This window comes from Bidens hawaiensis, unplaced genomic scaffold, assembly GCF_021521415.1.
Source record: "Bidens hawaiensis isolate Kalapana, Puna unplaced genomic scaffold, B.hawaiensis_p1.1 tig00008513_1, whole genome shotgun sequence".
NCBI classification, from domain to species: domain Eukaryota; kingdom Viridiplantae; phylum Streptophyta; class Magnoliopsida; order Asterales; family Asteraceae; genus Bidens; species Bidens hawaiensis.
The window spans coordinates 896,858-921,923 of record NW_027491607.1 but is presented as its reverse complement, the minus strand read 5'-3'; the positions used below and the strand labels follow the sequence as shown (position 1 = coordinate 921,923).

At 41.5% G+C, this 25,066-nt stretch overlaps 2 protein-coding genes across 2 annotated transcripts; one reads left to right on the top strand and one right to left on the bottom strand.

Annotated features, from left to right (window-relative positions):
* Positions 1–1,793: 1,793 nt before the first annotated feature.
* Positions 1,794–4,629, top strand: LOC143529181 (transcription factor ILR3-like). Its single transcript, XM_077025025.1, has 5 exons — positions 1,794–1,903; positions 2,541–2,603; positions 3,376–3,453; positions 3,543–3,705; positions 4,335–4,629. The coding sequence occupies exons 1-5, from the start codon at positions 1,794–1,796 to the stop codon at positions 4,602–4,604; spliced, it is 684 nt and encodes a 227-aa protein (XP_076881140.1). The 3' UTR covers positions 4,605–4,629.
* Positions 4,630–8,351: 3,722 nt separating this feature from the next.
* LOC143529167 (mavicyanin-like) lies at positions 8,352–10,019 on the bottom strand. The gene is made up of 2 exons (XM_077025011.1): positions 9,484–10,019; positions 8,352–8,764 (listed from the first exon to the last, which is right to left on the bottom strand). Exons 1-2 carry the CDS (start codon positions 9,656–9,658, stop codon positions 8,385–8,387), a joined length of 555 nt encoding a protein of 184 aa, XP_076881126.1. The 5' UTR covers positions 9,659–10,019; the 3' UTR covers positions 8,352–8,384.
* Between the last annotated feature and the right edge of the window lie 15,047 nt (positions 10,020–25,066).

Genomic DNA, 25,066 nt, shown 5'->3' with positions numbered 1-25,066 from the left:
TTGTGCTACGCAGACCATGCGACATTGTTATCTGCAGATTTTTTGTTTTCTGAATACGTTTCATTAAAAAACGTCTACGCAAACTCTTCTTGTTGCAAACTTGGCACATCCACTTCTAAGATATTCTAAGGTCTGCAGAGGGTTAAAACATCACACCTTACCAACACCCGCTGTCCACCACAATCACTACCACCCACCATCCACCACCCACCGCTAGGCACGACCACCGTTTTCTTCTTGCAGACTACAGAGGTTTGGTTCACCTCTTCTTCTGCATATGCATGCTGATGTGGTTCACAGACTGCAGATATCTTACGTCTGAAAAAACAAACAGCAGATAAGTTCTTCTTGTCCTACGCTATATTCACATATTGTACTTAGGGGGTGTTTGGGATTGCTTATTTTTCATCAATTTATAACTTATTAACTTTTAAAAAGTAATAAGGTGTTTAGGATTGCTTACATTGTGAGAGAAAAGTTTCATAAGTTACAATTTTATAACTAATTAACTTAATAAAAAGTTATAAGGAAGTAAAATAAGTAATTCTAAAAGCCCCCTTAATAGTAATCCGGTCTCTTTCATGACCACATGTTTGATCACCATTTTTTCCCATGACTTAAAATATAGCCACGGATTTCAGCAATAATACAAGTTAGTTGATTGTAAATGTGGATCCTTCTAAGACTTCGTTACATTAATTTAATATTAAAAAAAATATATTTACACCATTTTGGGAAACTCGTCGCATGAGTTAAGTATTCATAAACTAATTTTTACACTAATAGCGGCAATGGTGGTGGTTTTTTGGGTAACAAGGAATATATAAAATTATTGTTGATTTTTTAATTAAAAAAACAGATACTAATTAATATTTTAATGTCTACATTTTTATCTTGTTATTTCAAGCAATTGCATTACACATCTTTGATAAGTGGGTGGTTTCCGAAAGACTAAAGGGAAAGCTCCAATACAAAAGTTAAGCTTGACAAGATGCTTTATGTATTGTAATGATAATGATATAACTTGTATACCCCACATATACTTTATTTATTTAATGATGTTTACGTTATGCTTCCATTATATTAAAATCAACATGTAGTATTCACTAATCACTATTCAGAAAACAATTTATAATAAAAAAATGGCAATAGATTTTAATAATTACGGATGGATAATAATCAAAACAGATGATATGACTAATGTCACTTTTAACATTCACTTGCGTTGTCAAGTATAATTTTGGTTTAATGGGACGTAATTAGTTACGTATAAAGCTACTTTTAATTTTCTATTAGAGTGAAATTATCATTAAAACGAAACTGAAAGTTAAAAGTATGCTTAAATTATAGTTTAACTATTAATATAATAAAGTATAATATATCAATATTATCTAACAATGTTTGGCACAATGACTTTGTATTAAACATGTATGAGCATGATAAGTATTCGATTATTTGTTAAATACTTTATGGTAACTAACTAATTGCCTGTATGATATAAAAAAAAGCTAGTATGTATGATAAAAAATAAAAATGCTGAAATGGTAGAGTGGGTGAGCGATACGATTTAAAAACGTCTCCCTCCTTTTTTTGTTTTTGTTTTCTTTTTCAGAGGCAGAGGCAGAGGCAGCAGCTATCAGTTGACGTCATAGAAACCGTTTACTTTGATGATGACAAACATACTTTCATTTCATATCACTTCCAACTGTTTCAGCATATTCCCTAATCCAATCAACTACTTTCCATTCTCATACTCTTCTCTTCCACTTCCCACCAATATTATTATTATGGAGATGGATGAAAACCCGGCGGCCTGGCTCTTTGATTATGCCGGCTTGATGGATGATTTCACCGCTCCCCCTGCTGTCGCTTTTACCTGCCCCTCTCCTCCTGCTGCTGTATGGTCAGTTACTTGTCTTTTCATCGGTTTACTTAGATGATTTATTATATATGTTCTCTTTCAATTTCAATCAGGTGGTGTCGTGACAACATACATAGCAAATTAATTGATCCACATCACACAATTTAATTTTGAATTTTTTTTAAATAGAACAAATAAAAGATTTTGATGATAATTTGGGGAATTTTGATCATGTTAACAATTTACGATCCTAGTCGCGTTTGTTTCAAAACCAATCAAATTATGACACGTGGCTTCTTTCTAAAGTTTCAAACTTTTGATTGTTTGAATTGTCATCACTTTGAGACACCTCTAACATCATCAAAGCCACCATGAAATTTCATGACATCTGCAATTTGGGACTTATTTGATGTCAAAACATGCAAATCTACAATGACTGAAGTTGATAGCAAAAAGGTTAAAAAAAAAAAAAGTTAAAACATGAAAATATAAAATGATGAGTAAAGATATAAAGATTCAAATGATAAAGATAGATTTTATTTTGGTATACATGATTGGTCAAGTTTATGGTCTCCTTTACTTAATTTTTTTGTGGTCACTTCCACCAAACACACAACATCACAATCACTAACTAACACAATGATCACCTTGTATTATTGGTATTGGTTTGTTTCTACAGTACCGAGATCGAAGGCTCGTTTATCGATTTTGAAGGCCCTAAGGGGACCGGATCAAGGAAGCGGTAAATATCCTTCCCTTTGTTCTTGAGAGCGTGTTAAGGTGATGTTCGGTTTGTAGTCAAAGATGACTATGGGCATAGAGTTGATAACAAATTTGAATATGTTTGGGTGCGCATGAAGGATGCCCAAATTCATGCTTATAAACGTCACTTCCTCTAAGTTATACTCATAATGCAAATATAGTCAAACTATGGGTGTCAATGATGTTGGTTGGCATGTTGAATCCGAACACAACCCTAACCCAGATACACTTAATGTTGTATAGCCCGAAGACGTTTTGTTTAACCCATTTATAAGCGAGTCAAAAAGGTTGTAATCAAGTTCTAAACATGTTAAAACAGGTTGGAGGGTTGTAGTAAATGGGTTTAACGGGTTGGGGGTACAATGTAAACAAGTCGTGCCCGAGCTCACCTATGCTAAAGCTTGGGTCATGTAACTTAAGATAGCTCAAGCTTGTCTTGTTTAGAGCTCTCATGAGTACTTTCTAAAGCTCGAGCTCGCTTATTATTTATTAATTATCTAAATATTTTATCTATGTGTACTTATAATTTTTTTTATTAATTGGATTGATTTGAGTTTTTCAAGTCAATCTCGAGTAGCTCACAAGCGGCTGGTTTTGTTTACACTACTAGTTGGCAGGTCAACCTTTTAATTATTCAAGTTAAACATGTCAACCGGGATACAACCTATATGTTAAACAGATTAGACAGGTCACAGAAGACAACCAGTTTAGTATGATAACCCAGTTAACACATTTGCAGTTAAATCTTTCAGGCTAAAGTGTGAAACTATCAATGAATGTGGATCTAAAGCCGGCCGCGAGAAAATGCGCAGAGATAGGATGAATGAGAGGCAATTATTCATCACTCTTCACATTTGTTCCTTGTATACCAAGTTAACTTCTGTAATTTGAAATGTTCAATTTGAAATCTATTTTAAAGGTTTATGGAATTGGGCTCGATCTTGGAGCCCGGAAGACCACCAAAAACCTACAAGACCGCCATCCTGAGCGATGCGATTCAAATGATAAAGCATCTACAGGTTGAAGCAGAGAAACTCAATGAGTCAAATGCTGATTTGCATGAAAAAATCAAGGAACTAAAGGTAAAATTTTGTCTTTTACAAATATACAAATTATTAAAGGGTGCTAAATGGGTTGGGCTGACGGGTCCAACCTGAAAATCATGTAAGAAATATGAACCCTGAACACAACACGAATATTCGTGGACTGACACAAGCATCACCTTTATATATTTGCGTATTAATTATTTAAAATTACAAGAGTGCAAATGTATATAAAACACATATATTTTTAAAAAAATTTGCGGCATAAAATATTCATTTTTTTTGGATATAAAACACATTTTTTAAAAGAATTATAAGATAAGACGGGTCAAATGGGTCAACCCCGAACCTCTTGGGTTGACACGAGCAAGACCCGTTTAGCTAATTCTCGGATTGACATGTTTATATTTTGACATTTAAAGCTACAATTTTACAACAAAAAATTGCAAATTTATATAAAAAAATATATATTTTAATTATAAATTTTTTATCAATTTCTATCTCAACTTTTAAACTGTGGCATAAAATTTGATCAATTTAACTTTTGACACAAAACACATTTTTTATAAGAATGGGTCCAACCCAGGACCCATCAGGTTGACACGAACAGAACCTGTTTACTAGTCTGACCCGAACCCGTTATACTAAACCCAAACCCTTTTGGATAGGCTGAGAAGAACGAGCTGCGCGATGAAAAGCAGAGGCTAAAAGTGGAGAAAGAGAAGCTGGAACAACAAGTCAAATCCATCCACGGTGGTCAACCAGGCTATCTGGCCCATCCTGCCGCCATGCGGGCTGCATTTGCTGCACAAGATCAAGCTGTTGGAAGCAAGTTGATGCCTTTTGTTGGGTACCCTAGTGTTGCCATGTGGCAGTTTATGCCATCTTCTGTGGTCGACACAACGCAGGATCACGTCCTTCGTCCTCCGGTTGCATGATCATGTGAGCTCTTTTGGTGTGTTGTCCTGTTTTGTTCCTCCAGTTTATGTGTGATACTATGATACACTTGATTGTTGATCTTCTTGTTGTGGAGTTTGAAGAAGTTTGTGAAGTAATATTTGATATAATGTGAATGCAAATATCATAATTCGGTTTGTAATGAAATAAAGTCATGTTTGTAACTATTAAAGTTTTTACCCATTTACTTATAAGTTTGGTTTTAAATAGTGCATGATAAGGCCAGTAAACAAACCGAACGAATACGAATGGGGCATGTTTGTCTTCATTCGTGTAATTTTAACCGAACAAACGATCGAGCGCGAACAATTAACGAACATGGGTTTCTTGTTTTTGTTTGTTCGTTAAGAAAATAAGCGTGTTCGCGTTTGTTTATGTTCGCTCGTGAATAGTATAAACGAATGGTTAATGAACGTAAATGGACAGACATAAGTCATAACTATCTAAACACCCATTAATAGCTAAATTTTAATGGGTGATATTCTAATTTCATAAAGCTAGACTAACCTGTAATTGGCCTAAATAATTAAATGAATATATAAACAAAATAAACTAACAACCATAAATGAGCGTAGTGAAAGAATGCTCACAAACATAAATACATGAATGAGACATGCAATCATTTTCGTCCATTTAACTAAATGAACAAAAAGTTTTATTCATGTTCGTTCATTTATTAAATAAACGAACATAAAAAAACATCCAGCCAAGCAGTGCGCGAACGGTTCACTGAATGTGTGGTTCGTTTACAGGCATCTACATGAGGCAATCTAAAAGCACCTCGGGCCTTGAACCGGTGTTGCATGTAAGGTCATAGGGGTGTACGTGATTTGGTTTTCGCCCAAAACCGTAGCTACAACTGAACTTTTGGGTAACCGGAGAATGATAACCGATCAAATTCAATTAATCGGTTTTACTCGTTTGTTCGGTTTGATTATGGGTTTGTTTACCGTAAACTAGATTTGGTCTTGAAATATTTGGGCCTGACTAAAATGGCCCAAAATACTGTGTAATTGGGATTGAAATTTTTTAACGAATAAATTATTGGGCGTATACGGACGAATACATATTGGGTCGGTTATATTGGTTCAGTTGCGTCGGCTAATTCGGTAATTTGGTTTTATGCACACCTGTAGTTTCATTTACATCTGGGTCAGGGTCAAATTGGTGTTGACAATGAGACACTTTGTAAATCATATTTAACGCATAAAAACCCAACAAATAATATTTGCGTGTCAACCCAACCTAACCTGTCTAAATCTCACTAAAACAACAACCCCACATTCAACGAATTTTAACAAACAAAACAAAAGATACAAGATTTATATACAGTTAGGTTGGTTTGTTTGTTGTACTGTTTCCATCAGCTTGGTTGTGATACACGTGTCTGAGTCGAATAACACGTGTTCTCTCTCTCTCTCCAGATTCCTTTCCATTTCCTCCATCGCCTGCTGTTGCCTAGGTGGCGGTGGTGTGGTGTGGTGTGGTGTGGTGTTGGTGTTGGTGGAGATGATGTTCCGGCCACCTCTGTCCATTATTCCTTTTTTGTAGACTGAATGAGAGAAATGACTAATGTGGTCTCGCTTGATGTGATGCCCTGGTGTGTCTGTATGTTCCAAATTATTTTTCTATGAAATTTATCCTTTGGATGTATTTCCTTATTAACGATTTTGAATTTAGAAATGATCCTTTATGCAATTTATCATTTTTTTGATGTGTGATATGCAGGCTTTGACTGACATTGGGGTGAACATATTTGGAGCATGATCGCATACACTTAACCATTTTATCGAACAATGAATCGTGTATCGAGCAACAACTATACTTTCTTAAATTTCATCGCCAAAAACTTATGGGAACTGTTCAGGTAATGAATTATTATGGTTTCTATTTGATTTCTTAAATCTGTTATGTCATTGGGTTAAACTGGTCAATGTGTGAACCCATCGATTATTTAAAGTGGTGATGGTCTTTAAAGTCGATGATATTGACTAACCCTCTTTGGTTACTATTTTTGATAGCTTGAATCGATTAAACACCATAATTGGATTAACGGGTCAATGTGTGAACCTGTCGATTACTTCAAAGTTGTGATGGTTTCCTGAGATTTATAAGCGGTGATGTTGCCTGGGCCTCTTTGATTCCTATTTTTGATGGCTTGAATCTGTTAAACAAGTAGTACATATGAAACTGTTGTATACATATTTTTTATGCATACAGATTTATTGAATTTTTATTGTTGTTGTTTAGTAAAATTCCGTAGACTTTTATGCATACAAATTTTTAAGTGTGAAGGAACACAGCAGCATACGCTGATACTACAAAGCAACACCACCTGCAAGTAGCAATGCTTGAACTTGACCATCTTTTGTATATTGTCAACATACACAGACTACTAATGTTGGCATCATCTAAACTGCTTTGTCATTTACACATGGTTAACCACTTTATATGTAGCCTACACCAAATGGTCATAAATAACTAACCATAAATGGCATTTACTGTTGCTTAACATTCATGCAAAAGAAATGCAACAAAATTACACCAAACTCCGCCACACCGCGGCGGGTCATCCACTGACCATGTACGTCCACGGACCATATTTATGATGCTGGCTGAGCCTCTTTGGTTCGTATTTTAATGGCTTGAATGGGTTAAATACCATAACTGGGTTAAATGGTTCAACGCATGTACCTATGGGGTTCAACTGAACACAACCCCTTTAACTAGGCGTGTTCACGGTTAGACCCAAACGTGACCCGAAACCAAAATGTATATTAATTTTGTTTAATATTTGTTTGAATAGCCTTATAATTTTGGTTTAACATTTGTTTGTTTGGGCTAGGGTGGCCCCATTTCGCCTTACCAACCCCAAGGAAACTCCGAATACAGGCCTAGATCGTTTGTACAGACAAACTTAGCCTTTTTGGGTGTTTTGTTTGTTGTGTAGGTTCACAATCTGCATACTTTAGTACTGCATGATTTGGTGACTTTGTTTAAGGCTTATGCATTCAAGTAAATTTGCTAATTATGTGAAATTTGCACAGAGGAGGTAGAATCTATTTGTAATCCATTTATGTGAAATTTGCTTTACATAAATTTGCTAACTTACTAATGCAGGTCAAATTCTTATTAATGCATGTGCGTTTATTTTACCGAGTCTGCCATTTGCTTCAAGTATGGACGACCGAATGCCTCAACATCAGCCCACAAGTCAAAGATTTGAACAAATTGGTACTGGATATACTTAAGTCATCAATCAAAGATGTGAATTTTTAAAGCCGTGCATGAAGATTTGGCCATAGTCAACAGGGGCGAAATTGGAAACCTTATCTGGATAGGCAAAAGGCAGCCACATTTTGTGTAATGTAATATTAGGCATGTTAAGCCTCCACTGCACAAGTGTTTTTGAAATACGCAAAACTTATATTACGGTGTGACGACTAAATACTGAGTAAGATTTATACTATGCTACATTTTGTAGAGAAAAAAGGAGGCAAAAACATTGCCAAACTCTTTGGACAAAAGGAAGTGTTAAGGCATGTGGTGGTAATGTGAACTTAACATACTTTAGTAACCACTCCCAGGCATATGGTGGTAATGTGAACTTTGACATACTTTTGTAATCACTATCGATCTTGAGACTTATAATGTCGTTCTCATCATGACCTGCGCAACGTGCGGGTGATGAAAGGTAGTTATATTACAAAAGGATAGAAATGAAAACAAGTAAAAACCTCAAATACAATATTAATGAATTCTTAAAGGGATAGCAGCATGATCACAAGGAACCCAAAACCGAGCAAAGTTCCAGCAGCCGTCTTCATAGCCGATGATGCTGGCGGTTTTACATTCGTTCCGGGTGGCGTTGGTGAACTAGTTGGAGTTGGTGATGAAGTTGTTGGGGTATTCGGACTTTGTGGTGGTGCAGGTGAAGTGGCTGCCACTACATTAATCTGAACCTTCATTCCTTGGCTGCAATGGTTACTTCTACCGCAGATGAAATAGCGTGTTCCTGCTGCAGCTAGCGGGAATCGGGCCGGGCTAGCTGTGGTGGTTGAAATCGGGCTTCCGGTTCCACATGAATCAAAGTCTGCTTTATTCACCTCAAGAACATCATGGGTTGGACCAAACTGGAAGTCTGCAACCAATAAAATTGTTATGAGTGGTGGCCCGTCAGGCCAACTGCTGACCTATATCTGGAAATACTTTGTAGTGTGAAAAAATAAAAAGGTTATATATGTTTTATTTTGAAACATACCCTGGCAAGAGTATGTTATGGTAATTAAGGGTGGTAAACAAGTTATGCTTGTGGGTTGACACGAACATGGCCCGTTTAACCTTATTTTTTGTTAACTATTGGTACTTCTTTTATTATTTTTCATATTAATACTCAAATTATAAACTTATAACAAAAACTACAAATGTATACAATACAAGTGTGTGCATGGAACTGATATAACCGACATATAACCAAAAAGTAACTGGCATAACTGATCCAAGCTAACCCAACCTAACCTAAAACCGATGATTTGGTTTTTGTTTTCCAAAACCGAATTTTTGGTTCAGTTTTCGGTTTTGCATGTACCAAAAAAATCGACTTTTGTTATTCACTTTATAAATTGTATATTTTACTTTTGAAACTTAAATAATTTACAAAAAATTATTAGATGGTCTAACCAAAGTTTTTTGTCTAAATGTACAATAGTCATCTAAGTCATTAATTAACAACAAAATTTAGGCCAAAGTGTCATACCGAAATTCAATAAACAAACATGTTCGTTCTGACCCAAACCCATTCAGACTAAACTCAAACCCATGAATTTCGTGTTTGTGTCATAACATATATAAAATTGGTACCTAGATTATCGCCTACTGTAAATGTTTGGGATGAAGCCCATGTACCCAGATCAGTGGTCTGGTCCCACCCGCCGTTTTGACCTCCAACAGTGTAGTTAGTCGCCGCTGCCACCTCTAGAAGCATAACCGTAGCCGCCACCCCTAATAACACCCTCATATTAGAAACTTTAGCCATTACTATATTTTCTTGAAAAAAATAAGGCAATTTTCAAGAAAGTGTGTAGTTTTGTATGATATTTTCCATGTATGCAAATGACCATCTATTTATAGAATTATATCACTGGGAAGAACGCATCCGGCCCGAATTGTTAATTGTTTAAAATTTCTTTGAAGGGTTCATTGTTACATTATTCAAATGGGATTAGTTGCAGGTTTGAATTGGATGTCTGGCATGTTTGTGTTGAGTTGACCTTTTCTTGGATATGATTGTTGACTTGGCTTGTGGGAACATGTGTTTGTTGACTAGTTCTTGTTTGTTAATGTAGGCATATTGTATTGCAATATAAGTAAAGAGCAGGTGAACATGATATTATTTAGTTGTTTGGAATCTGTCGAAGCATGAAATGAATCTGACCTGATTCATGACGATGTTTCCACGGATTTTCGAGATGAACGAACCACGTCTTGATCTTCCTCATCAGCTGCTGGTGACCTGCAATGGCTTTTTGGGGGTGTGGAGGTGACTGCTAAGAAATCCTGAGGAATCTCTTGTTTACAGACACAAAAAAGTGGTGGTGGCTCTTATTGAGCATGACCCCTCAATAAGGAGGTGGAGACCTCCTTATATAGAGAGTCTCATGGCCACCATCATGGTACCCTAATGGGCCTAGCCCAGTTAGGGTTACCTCCACAAAACCCCCTCAGCCCAATAACATTGTATTAGTCCATATAATAAAATAAGCCAAACATAATAAATTTAGGGTCGTAAAACCGGGTTTAGTACCATACCCCTACAAACCGGGTCAGATTCATTTCATGCTTAAACAGAATCAAACATGATGACGATGATGATGATGCTGTAGTTTATAATGCCGGCTTGACCGGATGAATAAACCATGCAATGGAGAGCCGGTCAATGTTTGAACCAAGAGATGGCTTGTGCATTTAGATTTTTTTTCTTTTTTCTTTTTGAATGGCGATGCCAATTCAGGCTCAGTGGATGCATTTAGATGATGAATCGTGACGGCTAAAAGTCAGATTTTGAATATTTAATATGGTTTTATGTTGGGTTTAGGTATTGTAATCTTTCAAAGGGTGGTTGGTTTGTTAGAATTCAATGAAACTGAAATCTGAATTCTAGTCTTATCATGTTTGGTTAGGTTAGAACTGAAAATTAAATTCAATAGAAATAGATAGCATGTTTGATAATGGAGTGAGATACATATATATTTGAAGTAAAGATTCAAAATTTCTTCGAAATCGTGAAGAAATTCAACTACATAAGTCAGAATCTCCGACATTTCACCATGGCCACCTTGTTAAGACCGTCGTCACCACCGGTCTTAGGGTGTTTAACTATTCGGTTTAGATTTCCTTGGTTTTTAATATATTTTATGAATTCAAAGTTGGCAAAAATGATTCCTAGTTTGTATGGTTTCTACTTCTAATTGAAAAACCTATATTTTAAAAAGTTGGTTGTTCATTTGGTTTCCTCCGTTTTGTGATGAGCTATATGTTTAATTTGCTATACAAATAGAAAGGACTAGCGGCAGAGCTTGTTGTCTGTTTGCAATCTATTTTAATGTAAAATCAAGTCATGAATATATGTTATCTTACTAAATTTAGATTCAGTAAAGTAAATCTGAAATCCTGAATTGAGTTTTCTAAAGCCAATTTGGTTTTTAGTTTGAAACCCGATTATTGAACACCTCTAACCACCACCAGTCCCAGTAAGTGGCCTAGTTGGCCGGTGGTGTCGGCTCAAAGCACACAAATATTCTGTGTTCCCGAGTTAACTTAACGAAAAAGAAAAGAAAGGAAAGGAAAACTTTCTTTTCTTTTCCTTTCTTTTTACACATCATATCTCTTTTCAATTCTTTCCATGTTGGAAAGAAAACTTCACCCTTTAAAACCTCACATTTCCCCTCCTTTTCCTTTCCTTTCTCCCCTTAAATGAAAACTTGGGAACACAAAGTTTTTAACTTTCCATTCCTTTCTTTCAAAATAAAAAACTTAGGAACACACTTACCTCTATCTTTCCATCCTTTTCCTTTCCTTTCTCTCCTTAAGTGGAACTCAGGAACACAACGTAAATAAGCTGGTAGAAATAAAGGGCATGAACTTACATTAGATGTCTACATCTCCAATTGTGAGCTGCCGGTTGCCAAAGCCTCACAAGTCATGAACACAAAAAATCCAAAAAGTGTATGTTTTATTTATACGAATGGTACTATACAACTCAATTGTACTTCTTTCCTTAACCATATGTACTTCAAGTACAATTTTCCTAGTCAACATGTATGGAGGGATTTCTCTTATAACACATGCCTTTGATAAAAATATTTTGACACATGGAAAATGAAAATGCATAAGATGAATATGTCGTGTGTAAATTGTTTCATAATATTTTTTAAGTATATATTATGCCTTAAATATTGATGTAAATCGTATCAGGTTATAGAATAAATATGAATGCATTAAATAGTTTATCAATTCATCCTGTCAATTTGAGAGGAGCGGAAACACGACCCCATTCCTTTTGATACCACTATCACTTGTCTCCTTGTGGTGTCGTCCCTTATCTACACCAACCACCCTAATTGCATGTCTATATGGATGGTTCTGTGGTAAGGTGACGTTGTCGTATGATCCGAACTTTTCAAACACTTTCCACTGTTTACTCATTAATCGCGTTTGATGCTTATAGTAGATTAATAACCTATGTAACTTCAAAAGTCACAAATGAACAATTAGTCCGATAGATCTTTGAGTTTGTTTATTTTATCAACCTCCCACCTGGAGACTCTTTTTTGCATTTGCCAGATGCCTTCCGATTTAGATGAGGACAATATGATTCAAACAATTAAATTTAGGTTACTTTAGGTATTTAATACAACTTTTTTTAAAAAAAAATGAGTAATATATGTTTCTCAAGAAGCATAATGTCTTTTTCTTTTTAACTTTCTTTTAATAATAATGTATGAAAATGAGTTGGAGCATTATCAATAGGGGGATCTTGGATGTTTATAAGGAGAGAGAATAGGATGTGAATGAGAAAGTGTATGATATGGAGGAGAGAGGATGTGGTGAGATTTTTAATGAAAATTTTAATAAGACCGTCCGTAGTCGCCTCGTTATCCGCTGTTTTCACCCTAAACGCCGGGGAAACACCCCCTCCCCCCACCCACCACCACCAAGCGTTTTGGGTTGATTTTTTTGGTCTAGTGTTTATTATATAACGATGGGTTGCACGAATTTTGAAACTTGCCCTAAAAACAATTTTTTTTCTATATAATTCATCAATTTCCCAATCAAAACTAATGTTTTTATAAAATTATCTTCTCATATTCTATACGCAACCAACTCTCTACAAAATCAAACCTACAAATTATCCCACGACTATATACAACCATTTTTTTGGGATCGACCAACAAGCCGATGACGACACGGAGGAAAAGGCGATTACGAGTGCGGTTTTGCTCACGACAAATTATATGAGTTCTCTCTATTCTCCTCCACCCCTGGTTACGAAAAGAGCATATAGTGAACGAGACCGTTTGGCCGCAAACGCTCGTTTGATGGCAGATTACTTCGATGAGTCGCCGAGATACAAGAACCTGAAGATTTTTAGGCATCGATTTCGGATGTCTAAACATTTATTTTTGCGCATTGCCAAAGATTTGGAGCACTAGTTTGATTACTTTATGAAAAAAACCGCACAGTCAAGGGACGCTAGGATTCATCGCAATCCAAAAGATTACTTCGATTATACGCGTGCTCGCCTACGGAAACACGACCGCCATACGAGTACTTAAAGATGGCCGATAAAAGAACCCGAGACACCTTGGAGTTTTTCTGCTACGGTATATTTCGATTTTTTAAAAAATATATATCACTTGTAGTTTTTTTTAAATTGATTTTAATTAATTATATTATATGGGAATAATAAAGATGCATGCTCCAAAATGCCCAATTGTAACAATCTACAACGAATTTACGAGGCACATGCAATGGTGCATGGTTTACCCGACATGGTCAGGAGTATAGATTGTATGCACTGGGAATGGCTAATTATTCAACCGCATGGCGAGATCAATACACACGAGGTGACCAAAAAGGACCAACAATCAGTCTTTAATGCTTCATACGACCTTTGGATTTGGTTGGCGTTCTTTGGTGTCTCCGATTCCAACAATGGCATAAACGTCTTGGAACAATCAGCTGTGATGGAGGGTTACATCTGTAATACTATTCTCGTCACTTTGTTTTAGGCTAACGATAACTACTACCGCACGGTTACTATTTGGGTGATGGGATATACCTGGAGTATGCGATGATCGTGAAAAAGTTTTAGAGATCCGATCAATGAAAAAAGAGATTATTTTACGAAAGTGCAAGAGTCTTCGTAAAAGGACTTCAAGAGGTGTTTGGGGGTTCTTCAACAACGTTGGTATTTTGTTAAAAATCCATGTTGTCTATGGTCGTTGGAAAGAATGAAAAGTGTTATGTATACGTGTATCATATTGCATAACATGATCATCGAAAATGACGGGAGAGCAATATGTCCAGCTTTCATATACCGGGCAATGATCCACTAACTCCATCAACTTTGGAGCAGAGACTAGAAAACATGTATTTCGTGTTTTCAAAAGAAATACATAACGCTCTTATGGCGGATTTGGTCCAACATGCTTGGATATTTCAGCGTATTCCGGGTGAAAATGAAGACAGGGGCAACGATGAACGATGAAGACGAAGACGAGTTCAATGATGAAGTCGAAGACGACGGCGACGGTGCTAATGAAGACTAAGTCGAGGACAACGGTGCCGGTGCTAATGAAGGGAAGACGATGGAGCCGAGTAGTTTTTTTTTTTAATTTAGTGTCATGTTTATTTATTTAATGAAATATTATTTGTTTAGTTTTAATTAAAAAAAAATAGAAATGCAAAAAAGAAAAAGTGATTGAGTAATGATTGCTGCAAAATTATGACTACACCCTCGCTTTCGCAAAATGTTAAGATTCTAATTGGGTGTCATATGGCTTGAAATGCTTATAGGTAGGACATTATGACTACACAAGATCTAATAATGTTTTTGTGAGATGAGTAGGAAAAGAGATGGAGAGACGAATAGAGAAGAAATAGGATATTATTGTGGAGCCAAATGTAAAATTGCATATAAAAACACTTCAAAATATTCCATGTATCGGAGATGATCTTAGAAATTAGAATAGACAAAATTGTACATTTTCTTTAACACCAACAATCACTTTGTTGCCAACATTATCATTAGTGTCTCTATCATCATTATCGTGACTCGTCGTTGCTATACACGCAGGGAAAGCCTCCCAATGGTAAAGTACCCCGCCTGTTCCCGCAGTTGCGGATACAAGCCATCAGGGAAGGCTACCCGCAGACAGCAGGGCTACACGCACAAGACACTAGATACTTCAGTAGTCACATGAAGGAATGAGCAAGGCGGGAACAATCCCGCCTAAATGAGCCAGTCTGTATGATTCTGAAAGATCTTTTGTACTATACCTACCAAGGTATGGATAGGACAGACGATCTGACCAGAACAGCCCATGAGCCAATCACAGGGTGACAGCTCACCGACAACAGTGCGAGGAGGAGCACCCTCTAGTACTGTTTGTCACTATTAGCCGCTGCCTACTCACCAACCCTTACTGTGGGGCATGCGCAGCTTACAGTTGGTGGAATAGTGTTACTGTTGGCCGTAACCTATTCACCAACCAGCATGGCCTGCGTACAATCCACAGTAGGTGGGACGTGCATAGTCTACAGTTGGTGGAATAGTGCAGCCGACTTTGTTACTGTTGGCCGTAACCTACCCACCAACCAGTATGGCCTGTGCATAGTCCACTGTTGGTAGAACAGGAATACTATTCAGCCGGCTGTACCTTCTAGGAAACCTACCTTCGGCTATAAATACTCCAACATCTTGGAATGGTAAGATCATCTGCTATCCAGTTATCTAGCAATCTCTTAATATACACTTATATTCAGAGCAACCTAGTCTGATTCTCACGCCGGAGGGTGGTCACAAGGAGGAACCCCCCCTTCTCAGTGACGAGCTTACGGTGTTTGTTTTGCAGGTCTCCTGAAGAACAGCCTTCTCAGCTAGATCTCATCCGTGGGAAACATTACTTAACCCCCAGATTATCTATAATCTGTACCGGGTCACTTAGTGTTTCTTCATTGGCGCCATCCGTGCATAAAGCTAGAACTATTTTAGTTTTTTCACAATTTCTGAAGAAATGGTTAACGTTACTCCGGTCCAAAGGCCTGTAACCGACCAAGAAACCCCGATAACAACCCCAGCAACTGGGGGGAACACCGGCGGTTATACAATCCTTACGAACACTACCCCGACTACCCAAGCCGGGGCAAGTGCAGTAAATATTCCACTGGGGGTCCCTCGCCAAACACTAGATCAAGTGAAGGCGTGGGCCGAAGCACGGCAAAGAGAATTCCAAGCCGAATTGGATGAACGCTTGCGTTCAGCTCAACAGGCCGACGAATTCGGCAGTACTCGCCAACACCTCAATATGAGCAGTGACTGCGAGTACTCAGAAGACGAGTTGGAGTCCGATACCGACGCGAACCCTCGCCATAAGGCGAAAGGGAAGCGTAAGGAAACGGACGTCCAACCAAAAAGGAATTTTGGGGAAGCTTTTAAACCAATCGCGGAGAGAAACCCGCGTGACTTCTCTAAAACCTTTAGACCAACTGCTACAAATGCAGGAAAGTCAAAATTCGCAAGGGACATTGCGGAAGCAATCGCCCCGAGAAGTGCCAAACAAATGTCCAACATTGGCACTTATGATGGTCTATCCGACCCAGACGACCATTTGAACAGGTTCATTGCGGGGGCTACCGTCAGCAACTGGACGGAACCCACGTGGTGCTACATGTTCCAAATGACTCTGGTCGGAGCGGCCAGGGCATGGTTCGATCGTTTACCGATCCACCACATATATGACTGGGCGGACTTTCAGAACAAGTTCAGCCAGCACTTCAGCCAACAGAGGAAGTACACTGAAGAGCAGTGGACGATCCTCAACTGCGTGAGAGAGGAGGATGAATCTTTACTGGACTTCATCACTCGCTTCAACTCCAAAAAGCTTAGTCTCGGCAACATAAGTGAGGATCTGGTTCGCGCCGCCTTCATCCAAGGCGCCGAATACCCAGAACTTATCCGCACATTGACGGGTAAGGATGGCATGCCATCAACTTGGGATGCCATCATGACGGCGGCAAAGCGCTTTGCCGAGACGGAAAAGCAACTGGGAAGGGATCTTCCCCAGAGTACACACCTCTACACGCAGAGGACAAGAGAGAACAATGTCCGGATCGCCCGGCAGAACAAAAAGAGGAGGCTAGGTATTTGGCAGTCAAGGGTAAACTTTGACACCTCATCCAGCTCTCGCCCTCTTGTTGGCGGAAGGGATAACACACACCCTTCAAACCGAAAACACCGGTGGACGCCACTCACGAAGAGCGTCACGGAGATATTTGCCACGGAAAAATTGCCATGGCCAAAAGCCCCATTGATCCGGCAGAAACCTAATGCGGATCAAAGCAAATCCTGTGATTTCCACGGGACAAAGGGTCATGGTACTGAAGAGTGCACATCCTTGAAGGATATTATTGAGACATTTGTCAAGGATGGAAGACTTGCACATCTCGTGGCATCAATCAGGAAGGGAGGAAGGAATGACAACCGGTACAGAGGTAACGGACGAAAGCCCGTCGACATCAGCATCAACATGGTTCATGGTAAGGTCAGAGGAAGAAAGAGGCGAGTGACAGAACCATGCGCGTGGAAGGAAGCTGAGGTGCGCTTCCCGCGAGTGCCAGGAGGCCCCAGCAAAGAAGGCCCCATCGTCATCAGAAGCCAGCTGGGGCATTACATCACTTCCCGCACTCTTGCTGACAACGGCGCTTCGTCGACAGTGATGTACAGGCAGTTCTTTGATAAGCTGGATGATGAAGATAAAGAACGCTTGGAAACGGTCTACGCTTCAATGGAAGGGTTTGACGGCAGTACAGAAACCCCCCTGGGTATCCTATCTTTCCCCGTTACTCTTACTGATGGGAATCATTCACGCACAGAGGACGTGGATTTTGTCGTGATGAAAAAGCCACACCACACGTACGACATCCTATTCGGAAGAGACGGGATGGCAAGATTCAATGCCGTGGTATCTTCAGTCCACGGCATGATGGGATGGCCAACAGCTGAGGGTGTAGCGATGATCTCTGGCATTCCCCAGTTATGCATTGCATCTGTCTCATCTAAACCCAAACCGAAAAAGGCTAAACCAACCATCACTGAACCGGAAAAATGGGCCTTCAATGGCAAATACCCCGACCAGGCCGTTACCATTGGACCAACAATCGTTGATCCCACCCGCACATTATTCAAACGCTTACTGCAGAAAAACGCTGACATCTTTGCGTGGGCACCAGCTGACATGACTGGTGTACCCCGAAGTAAGGCGGAGCATAAGCTCAAGTGCGATCCGGCTGTTACGCCAGTCGTACAAAAGCGCAGAGTAATGGGGCCTGAACAAACTAACGCGTGTAGAACCCAAGTCAAGGAACTCCTTGACGCAGGCATCGTACGCGTTAGTAGATATCAAACATGGGTTGCAAATCCCGTAATGGTACCGAAGAATGACAAACAATGGCGCATGTGCATAGATTTCAAAGATTTGAACAAAGCATGCCCCAAAGATTGTTATCCGTTACCAGAAATTGATCTCAAGGTGGATTCGTTGGCACCATTTCGCCTTAAATGCTTCTTGGATGCGTATAAGGGGTACCACCAAATCCACATGGCCATAGATGACCAGGACAAAACCGCATTTCGGACGCCCGATGGTACATTTTGTTATAAAATGATGCCATTCGGACTTAAGAATGCAGGGTCCACGTACCAACGACTAATGGACAAAGAGTTTCATGCCCAAATCGGGAGAAACTTGGAAGTCTATATGGATGATTTGGTCATCAAAAGCCTCGAGCCAGAAGCGATGTTGAAAGACATTGAAGAAACTTTCAACACGCTCCGAAAAATAAACATGAAGCTCAACCCGAGCAAGTGTTCATTTGGGATGGAAGAAGGGAAGTTCTTGGGAGTCATTGTTACTAAAGATGGCTTCAGAGCGAACCCTGAAAAGGTCGAAGCCATTGTTAAAATGGAATCACCTACCACCATCAAACAGGCTCAGACACTGAATGGACGACTAGTCGCACTTAATCGCTTCTTGGCAAACCATGCGGATAAGTCGTTTCCTTTCGTGTCAACATTGAGAAACTGCTTGAAGAAAACGCACTTCCGCTGGACACCAGAAGCGGAAGCAGCTTTTCAGGAGATTCGGTCACGCTTGATCGAACTTCCAACACTTACAGCACCACAAGCAGGAGAGGAGTTAATCCTATACCTTTCCGCAACAGATAGAGCAACCGGGGCAGTCCTGCTAGTAGAACGAAAGGGCATCCAGATGCCAATCTATTATGTTAGCCGTGTACTAACAGACGTAGAAACCCGGTACTCTACCCTCGAAAAATTAGTCTTAGCACTTATACACGCTTCACGCAGGTTAAGACGATATTTCCAGGGTCACCCAATTACCATTCTCACCAACTTCAAACTCTCAAACGTTCTAGGCAAACCCGAATTATCGGGACGTCTAGCCAAATGGGCAATTGAATTGGGAGAATATGCAATTAAGTACAAGCCAAGACCAGCCATAAAAGGCCAGGTCCTGGCCGATTTTATTGCAGAAGTCCCCGCTTCGCGGGAGAAAGAGTGCCAGGAGGAGGCTCAACCCTCCCCAGCACAGGACATCAATGATGTCTGGCGACTCTACACTGATGGAGCCGCCAGTAACGAGGGTTCAGGCGCAGGGTTAAAATTAACCAACCCAGCAGGCCAAGAATATACTTACGCTATTCGGTTGGATTTTCCAAGTACGAATAACGAAGCCGAATACGAAGCATTCTTGGCCGGTTTGAGAATTGCGCGTAAGATGGGAGTGAAAAACTTGGAAGCCCACGTGGATTCCATGCTGGTGGCCAACCAAATAAATGGGACGTACACGGCTGTGAACGACACAATGGCCCTGTACCTCGCCCAGGCAAAAACCCTCATGCGTGATTTAATGATTGTAAAGTCATACACGTCAAGCGCAGCGAAAACAAATCTGCGGATGCGTTAAGCAAGCTTGCGTCACTAGCCTTCACCCATTTGGGAAAGGACATCCGCATTGAACTCCTCGAAGCACCATCAGTCCCGCACAAGGAAATTTGTGTCATCCAAACCGGTACAGAAACGTGGATGACACCGATAATAAACCTTGCAGCAGGAACACTACCAGAGTCAAAAACACAGGCAAGAAAACTACGCTGTAAAGCACTAAATTATCAACTTGTCAATGACATCCTTTACAGACGTAACTTTCTTGGCCCACTCTTAAGATGCGTGGACAACCAAGATGCTGATTACCTCCTAAGAGAAGTACACGAAGGCATCTGTGGGGTACACGCAGGTCCCCGCGCTGTTGTAGCCAAGCTAAACAACGCGGGATACTTTTGGCCGGGGATGCATACGGATGCACTGGCATACATCAGAAAATGCAGGTCTTGCCAGCTTTACCCACCCAACACGCACCGCCCGAAGAATGAACTTGTTCCAGTCACTTCTTCATGGCCATTTCAGAAATGGGCCATCGATGTGACAGGCCCATTTCCCACGGCAGCAGGAAATGTTCAGTTCCTAGTGGTAGCCATCGACTACTTCACCAAGTGGATAGAAGCAAAACCTTTAGCCCAAACAACCGCAAAACATATCAAAAAATTTATTTGGGAATTTATTATTTGTCGTTTTGGACTTCCACAGAATTTGGTGAGCGATAACGGCACCAACTTTGCTGACAAGAAGCTACAACAGTGGCTAAAAGAACTTCAAATCACCCACACCTTTACCTCAGTGGCACACCCGCAAGGTAATGGTGAGGTGGAAAGAGCAAACAAGAGCATCGTCGATGGCATAAAGAAAAGACTCTTGAAACACAGATCCGGCTGGGTGGACGAGCTTCCGCACGTCCTTTGGGCAAACATAACGCTGAAGAAGGCCAGTACGGGAGAAACCCCGTTCAGTCTCACTTATGGCACTGAAGCCATGGTCCCAGTCGAAATTGGTTTACCCTCACCAAGGGTCTTGATCCAGCCAGAAGACAATGATGCGGAAAGACGGTTAGACCTTATGCTAGCCGAGGAACGCAGAGACTTAGCCGCAGTGCGTGAAGAGAACTACAAACGACAAATGCAAAAGTACTACAACACGCGGGTAAAACTCTGCAACTTCAAGATAGGAGACTACATACTGCGTAACAACGAGGCTTCAAACCAAGAGCGCCCGGGAAAGCTGGCCCCGGTTTGGGAAGGGCCATACATTATCAAAGAAGTCCTGGGAAAGGGCGCATACCGGCTCGAGAGGCTCGATGGCACTCCCATCCCAAGAACATGGAATGGAGCTCAATTACGCAAATGTTATATGTAGATCAATTCCAAAACTTGTAAAGAAAAGGCCTAGAGCCACTTCTAATGGAAATGATTCTCCTTTCATAATGTGTTTACCTTTATCCTTATGAACTTCCCACTAGTGCCGGTATTTACCGCATAAACGGGGAGAAGTAAGTCGTTACGTGTGTAAGGCGGCAAAACCCGCATAAACACAACGTTAAGGGAAACCTACACGCATGTATGATGTAAGTAAAGTTTAGCCATCCTTGTAAGTGCAAGTGACGGTCCTACCCGCACAATCACGAACAAAGAAGCAAAACTTCAACCTATCATCTACCACGTTCAAAGGTTATCCTAAAAAAAAAAAAAAAAAAAAAATGAGGAAAACCTACACGCAGGTCAGATATGGGTAAAGTTTAGCCATCCTACTAAGTGCAAGTGACGGTCATACCCGCACAATCACGAAAGAGGAAGCAAAACTTCACACCTATTATCTACCACGTTCAAAGGTTAACTTATCCTCAAATAAGGTAAACCTACACGCAGGTCAGATGGTAAAGTTTAGCCATCCTACTACGTGCAAGTGACGGTCCTACCCGCACAATCACGGAAGAGGAAGCAAAACTTCACACCTATCTACCACGTTCAAAGGTTAACTTATCCTCAAATAAGGTAAACCTACACGCAGGTCAGATGGTAAAGTTTAGCCATCCTACTACGTGCAAGTGACGGTCCTACCCGCACAATCACGGAAGAGGAAGCAAAACTTCACACCTATCTACCACGTTCAAAGGTTAACTTATTCCAAACACTTGGAAAATTGCTGATTTAAACTTAAGTATGTAAGTCATATAACGTTTATAAAGCAAGGAATCCAATGAATCAAGCGGTCTTAGCCGCGCAAAGATTTACATTTCATAAATATTCGTTACAAGAATGGCCGGGTAACTACCCGCCTACAAGAAAGTAAATCTATACAAACTAAATCTATCCTAGTAACGGGAAGGGATCTTCAGGATCAGGCTTCAGGGCCACTTCCACTTGGACCAGCGCCGTCAGTAGAGCGTGGCTGTTCAAGATAAGCCTTAAGGATAGGTAGCCCGTCATCAGCAGCAGCAATTTCATTCACCTTCTCCACCACCGGATGCGGGAAGGCGGCGTATTGATTTACTGCTTGGTCATATATGGCTTCAGTATCTACATTGTACAAAGGGAAGTTGGATGGCGGGACGCCTTTCTCAACAAACCCTAGACCAAGCAGGAAGCCGACCCGTTCCCCATCCTCGTGAGAAGCGTTGAGGGCTGCGCTCATTGCATCGTCGTAAGATGTCTCTGAAAAGACCCGATGCACAACCTGCATAAGAAAATATACAAGTGTCAACACCCTATCTACAAAGAAAAGCGTGAAGACATGAAGATAGACTTACCTGAGACAACGCTTCTCGAAGAAGCCATTCCTTGGCAACCAGAGCTTCTTTAAGGGCGGCTTGAGCTTGGGTGCAGGCGCGTTCGGCTTCGCTTTTGTTAAGGTTGGCAAGTAGCACTTCCTTTGCGGCAGCCTCTTCGACGCCCTTAAGCTTCCGCTCTGTATGGTCAAGCACGCCCCTCTGGTCCAAGATCTCCTGGAGCTTCTTGGCATCTTCCATCGCCAAGGCATCATGAGCGCGTTGGAGAGCCTCTAATTTGGCCTTGAGCTCCTCGTTCTCCACGCGTAAAGGCTCAGCAACGGCTTCAGCCTTGGTGGCCCTCTCGGTCGCGTTCCTCGCAGTCTCCTTAGCTAGCCGAAGCTGTTCGTTAACAGCTTGGGCAGCCTTGGAGCGGGCCTCGAGTCGCGCTTGAACCGCAACCTCGAGGGCCTTGAAGGCCTTCTCCTTCTCCGCAGCAGCTGCGGACAGCTTTTGGTTCTCCTCCCGAAGAGCCCGCGCTTGGGATACTTCCTTGGCGCGAGCTGCTTTCAACTTGTCATTTTCACGACAAAGCAGCTCGACGCGCGGCTGCATCCGGGCTTGGAGAACTCGAAGCTCGTTGGTTAGCCTACCCTCCTGGTAGCTAGCCATGGCTTCCCCCAACGCACCATGGGGAGCAGCGTGGCGAGCCCATTCCACGCACTCCACAGGGGTACGAAGGGTTGTTCCTCGGCGTATGTTCCATCGAGGAACATACACTTCATTGGAATCCGAAACTGCAGAAGACAAAAAACAGTTAGGAAAAGATGATAAAATATATAAGTAAAGAAGGGCCAAAGGAACCCTACGCACCTGTAGGGTCAATTACAGGCCGATAGCCGCCGAACCCATCACCTGAACCCAATGGAAATCCATCCAAGAGGTCAGGCAGATGGGAAGGTGGCGGAAAGATGCGAGAAGCCCCACGCGTACCTGAAGGACCGGCCGTCGTTGCCGATGACGGGGGCATGGTAGCAGCCGCCGTAGTCGCCGCCACGGTCGCTGCCGCAGAATCCGCGGCAAAAGTAACCGCCGGCTCTGTGAAGGATGCTGTAAAAATTGCACTCACAGCCGGCGGTGACGTCATCTCGGCTGGAACAGTCGGCTCAGAATGAGCAACTGAACCAGCGGAAGCAGGCGCAGGCGCCTGGGTCGACGCCTCAGGTAGGCTGACCAAGCCTACCGTCATTGGCGGAGAGGTTGTACTCGGCCCCTCACCCTGGAATGCGCCAACATCCACACCTGCGTAAAGAAGAAAAGTGGTAAAAAAACTTGAAGATTAAACTACGAAGATAAAAGCTAAGAGAGTTGTACTTACAGGGTTTCTTCAGCTTGAACGTACGGACGGGCGGGGACGAACCCGATGGAGCCGGTCTCTTGATGCCGGTCACCGTCGTCGTCATTGGTTCTCCAGAGGTAACAGTCGTAGCCTCCGGAACAATGGTCTTCTCACCACCAGGCTTCCCCCCCGCCTCTTCACTATCTGACTCAGTGTCAGATAGGAGCACTGGATCGGCTGTGGAGGCCGCCTTCTCCTTCCCTTTCCCGCCGGCAGCCCGCTTCTTCCACACTAACGAAGGACCATCTGCGGATTCCTCAGAAGAAGACAGGGTGTAAGGAATTCCAGCAACGGGTACAGCACTGAGGGGTGGAGGAGAGAATAACGCCTTACCTGGCCGCCGGTGGCTCAGGATCTCGTGGCCCAGCGGATAAACCTCCACAAACCGATCCGCTGTTTGCTCCAGGATGGGCAACTCGTTCTCATCAAGAGCACGAGTACCCATCCGCACAGGATCGTCAGCTTCCCGCGGGTACAGGAGCGACTCCAAATTGTTCCCCTCTGAAAGAAAAGAAACAATTAGAAGACAAACTCATATCAGCAAGAAAGACAAGACATACCATAAGGAGTAGAGTTCAAACCGTATTCGAGAAGGATGGGAACCTGAGACGCCTCCTTCCACACCCGGCTCATCCCCAGCATCACCATCCCGGACTCCGCAAACCGGTAAACCGGAGATTGGACTAGGGATATCTTCGAGACCCATTCCGCCTCCTGGTAGTTGGGGGCGTGAAGGCTCGGAATTGCTTGGCCATTTTTAAACTTCATGGCAAGGGGGACGGCGCGGGCGGATATGTAGAAGAACTCCCGCTTCCACGATCGGAGACTGCGCTCGGTCGCACAAATCTTTAAACCCTTGATACGGGTTGTCAGGGTGTACCACCCCTGGATGCACCTCCAAGTATAAAAGGTCATCAGGCGGTCCACATGGGGCTCGATGCCCAGAATCCGGCACACCCACTCGAAGTGGCGAATCTTGGCGACCGCCATAGGGTGCAGCTCGGTCAAATGAACACCGTGCCTCTCAAGGACACGGTAAACAAACTTTGTCAACGGGAACCTAAGATTCCCATAGACAAAGAATGCT

Coding starts and splice junctions, on each gene's coding strand:
- LOC143529167 (XM_077025011.1), bottom strand. CDS start 9,658: ATGGCTAAAGTTTCTAATATGAGGGTGTTATTAGGGGTGGCGGCTACG. Junction 8,765..9,483: donor TACAGTAGGCGATAATCTAG/GTACCAATTTTA, acceptor TATTGGTTGCAG/ACTTCCAGTTTGGTCCAACC.
- LOC143529181 (XM_077025025.1), top strand. CDS start 1,794: ATGGATGAAAACCCGGCGGCCTGGCTCTTTGATTATGCCGGCTTGATG. Junction 1,904..2,540: donor TCTCCTCCTGCTGCTGTATG/GTCAGTTACTTG, acceptor TTGTTTCTACAG/TACCGAGATCGAAGGCTCGT. Junction 3,706..4,334: donor AAAAAATCAAGGAACTAAAG/GTAAAATTTTGT, acceptor CCTTTTGGATAG/GCTGAGAAGAACGAGCTGCG.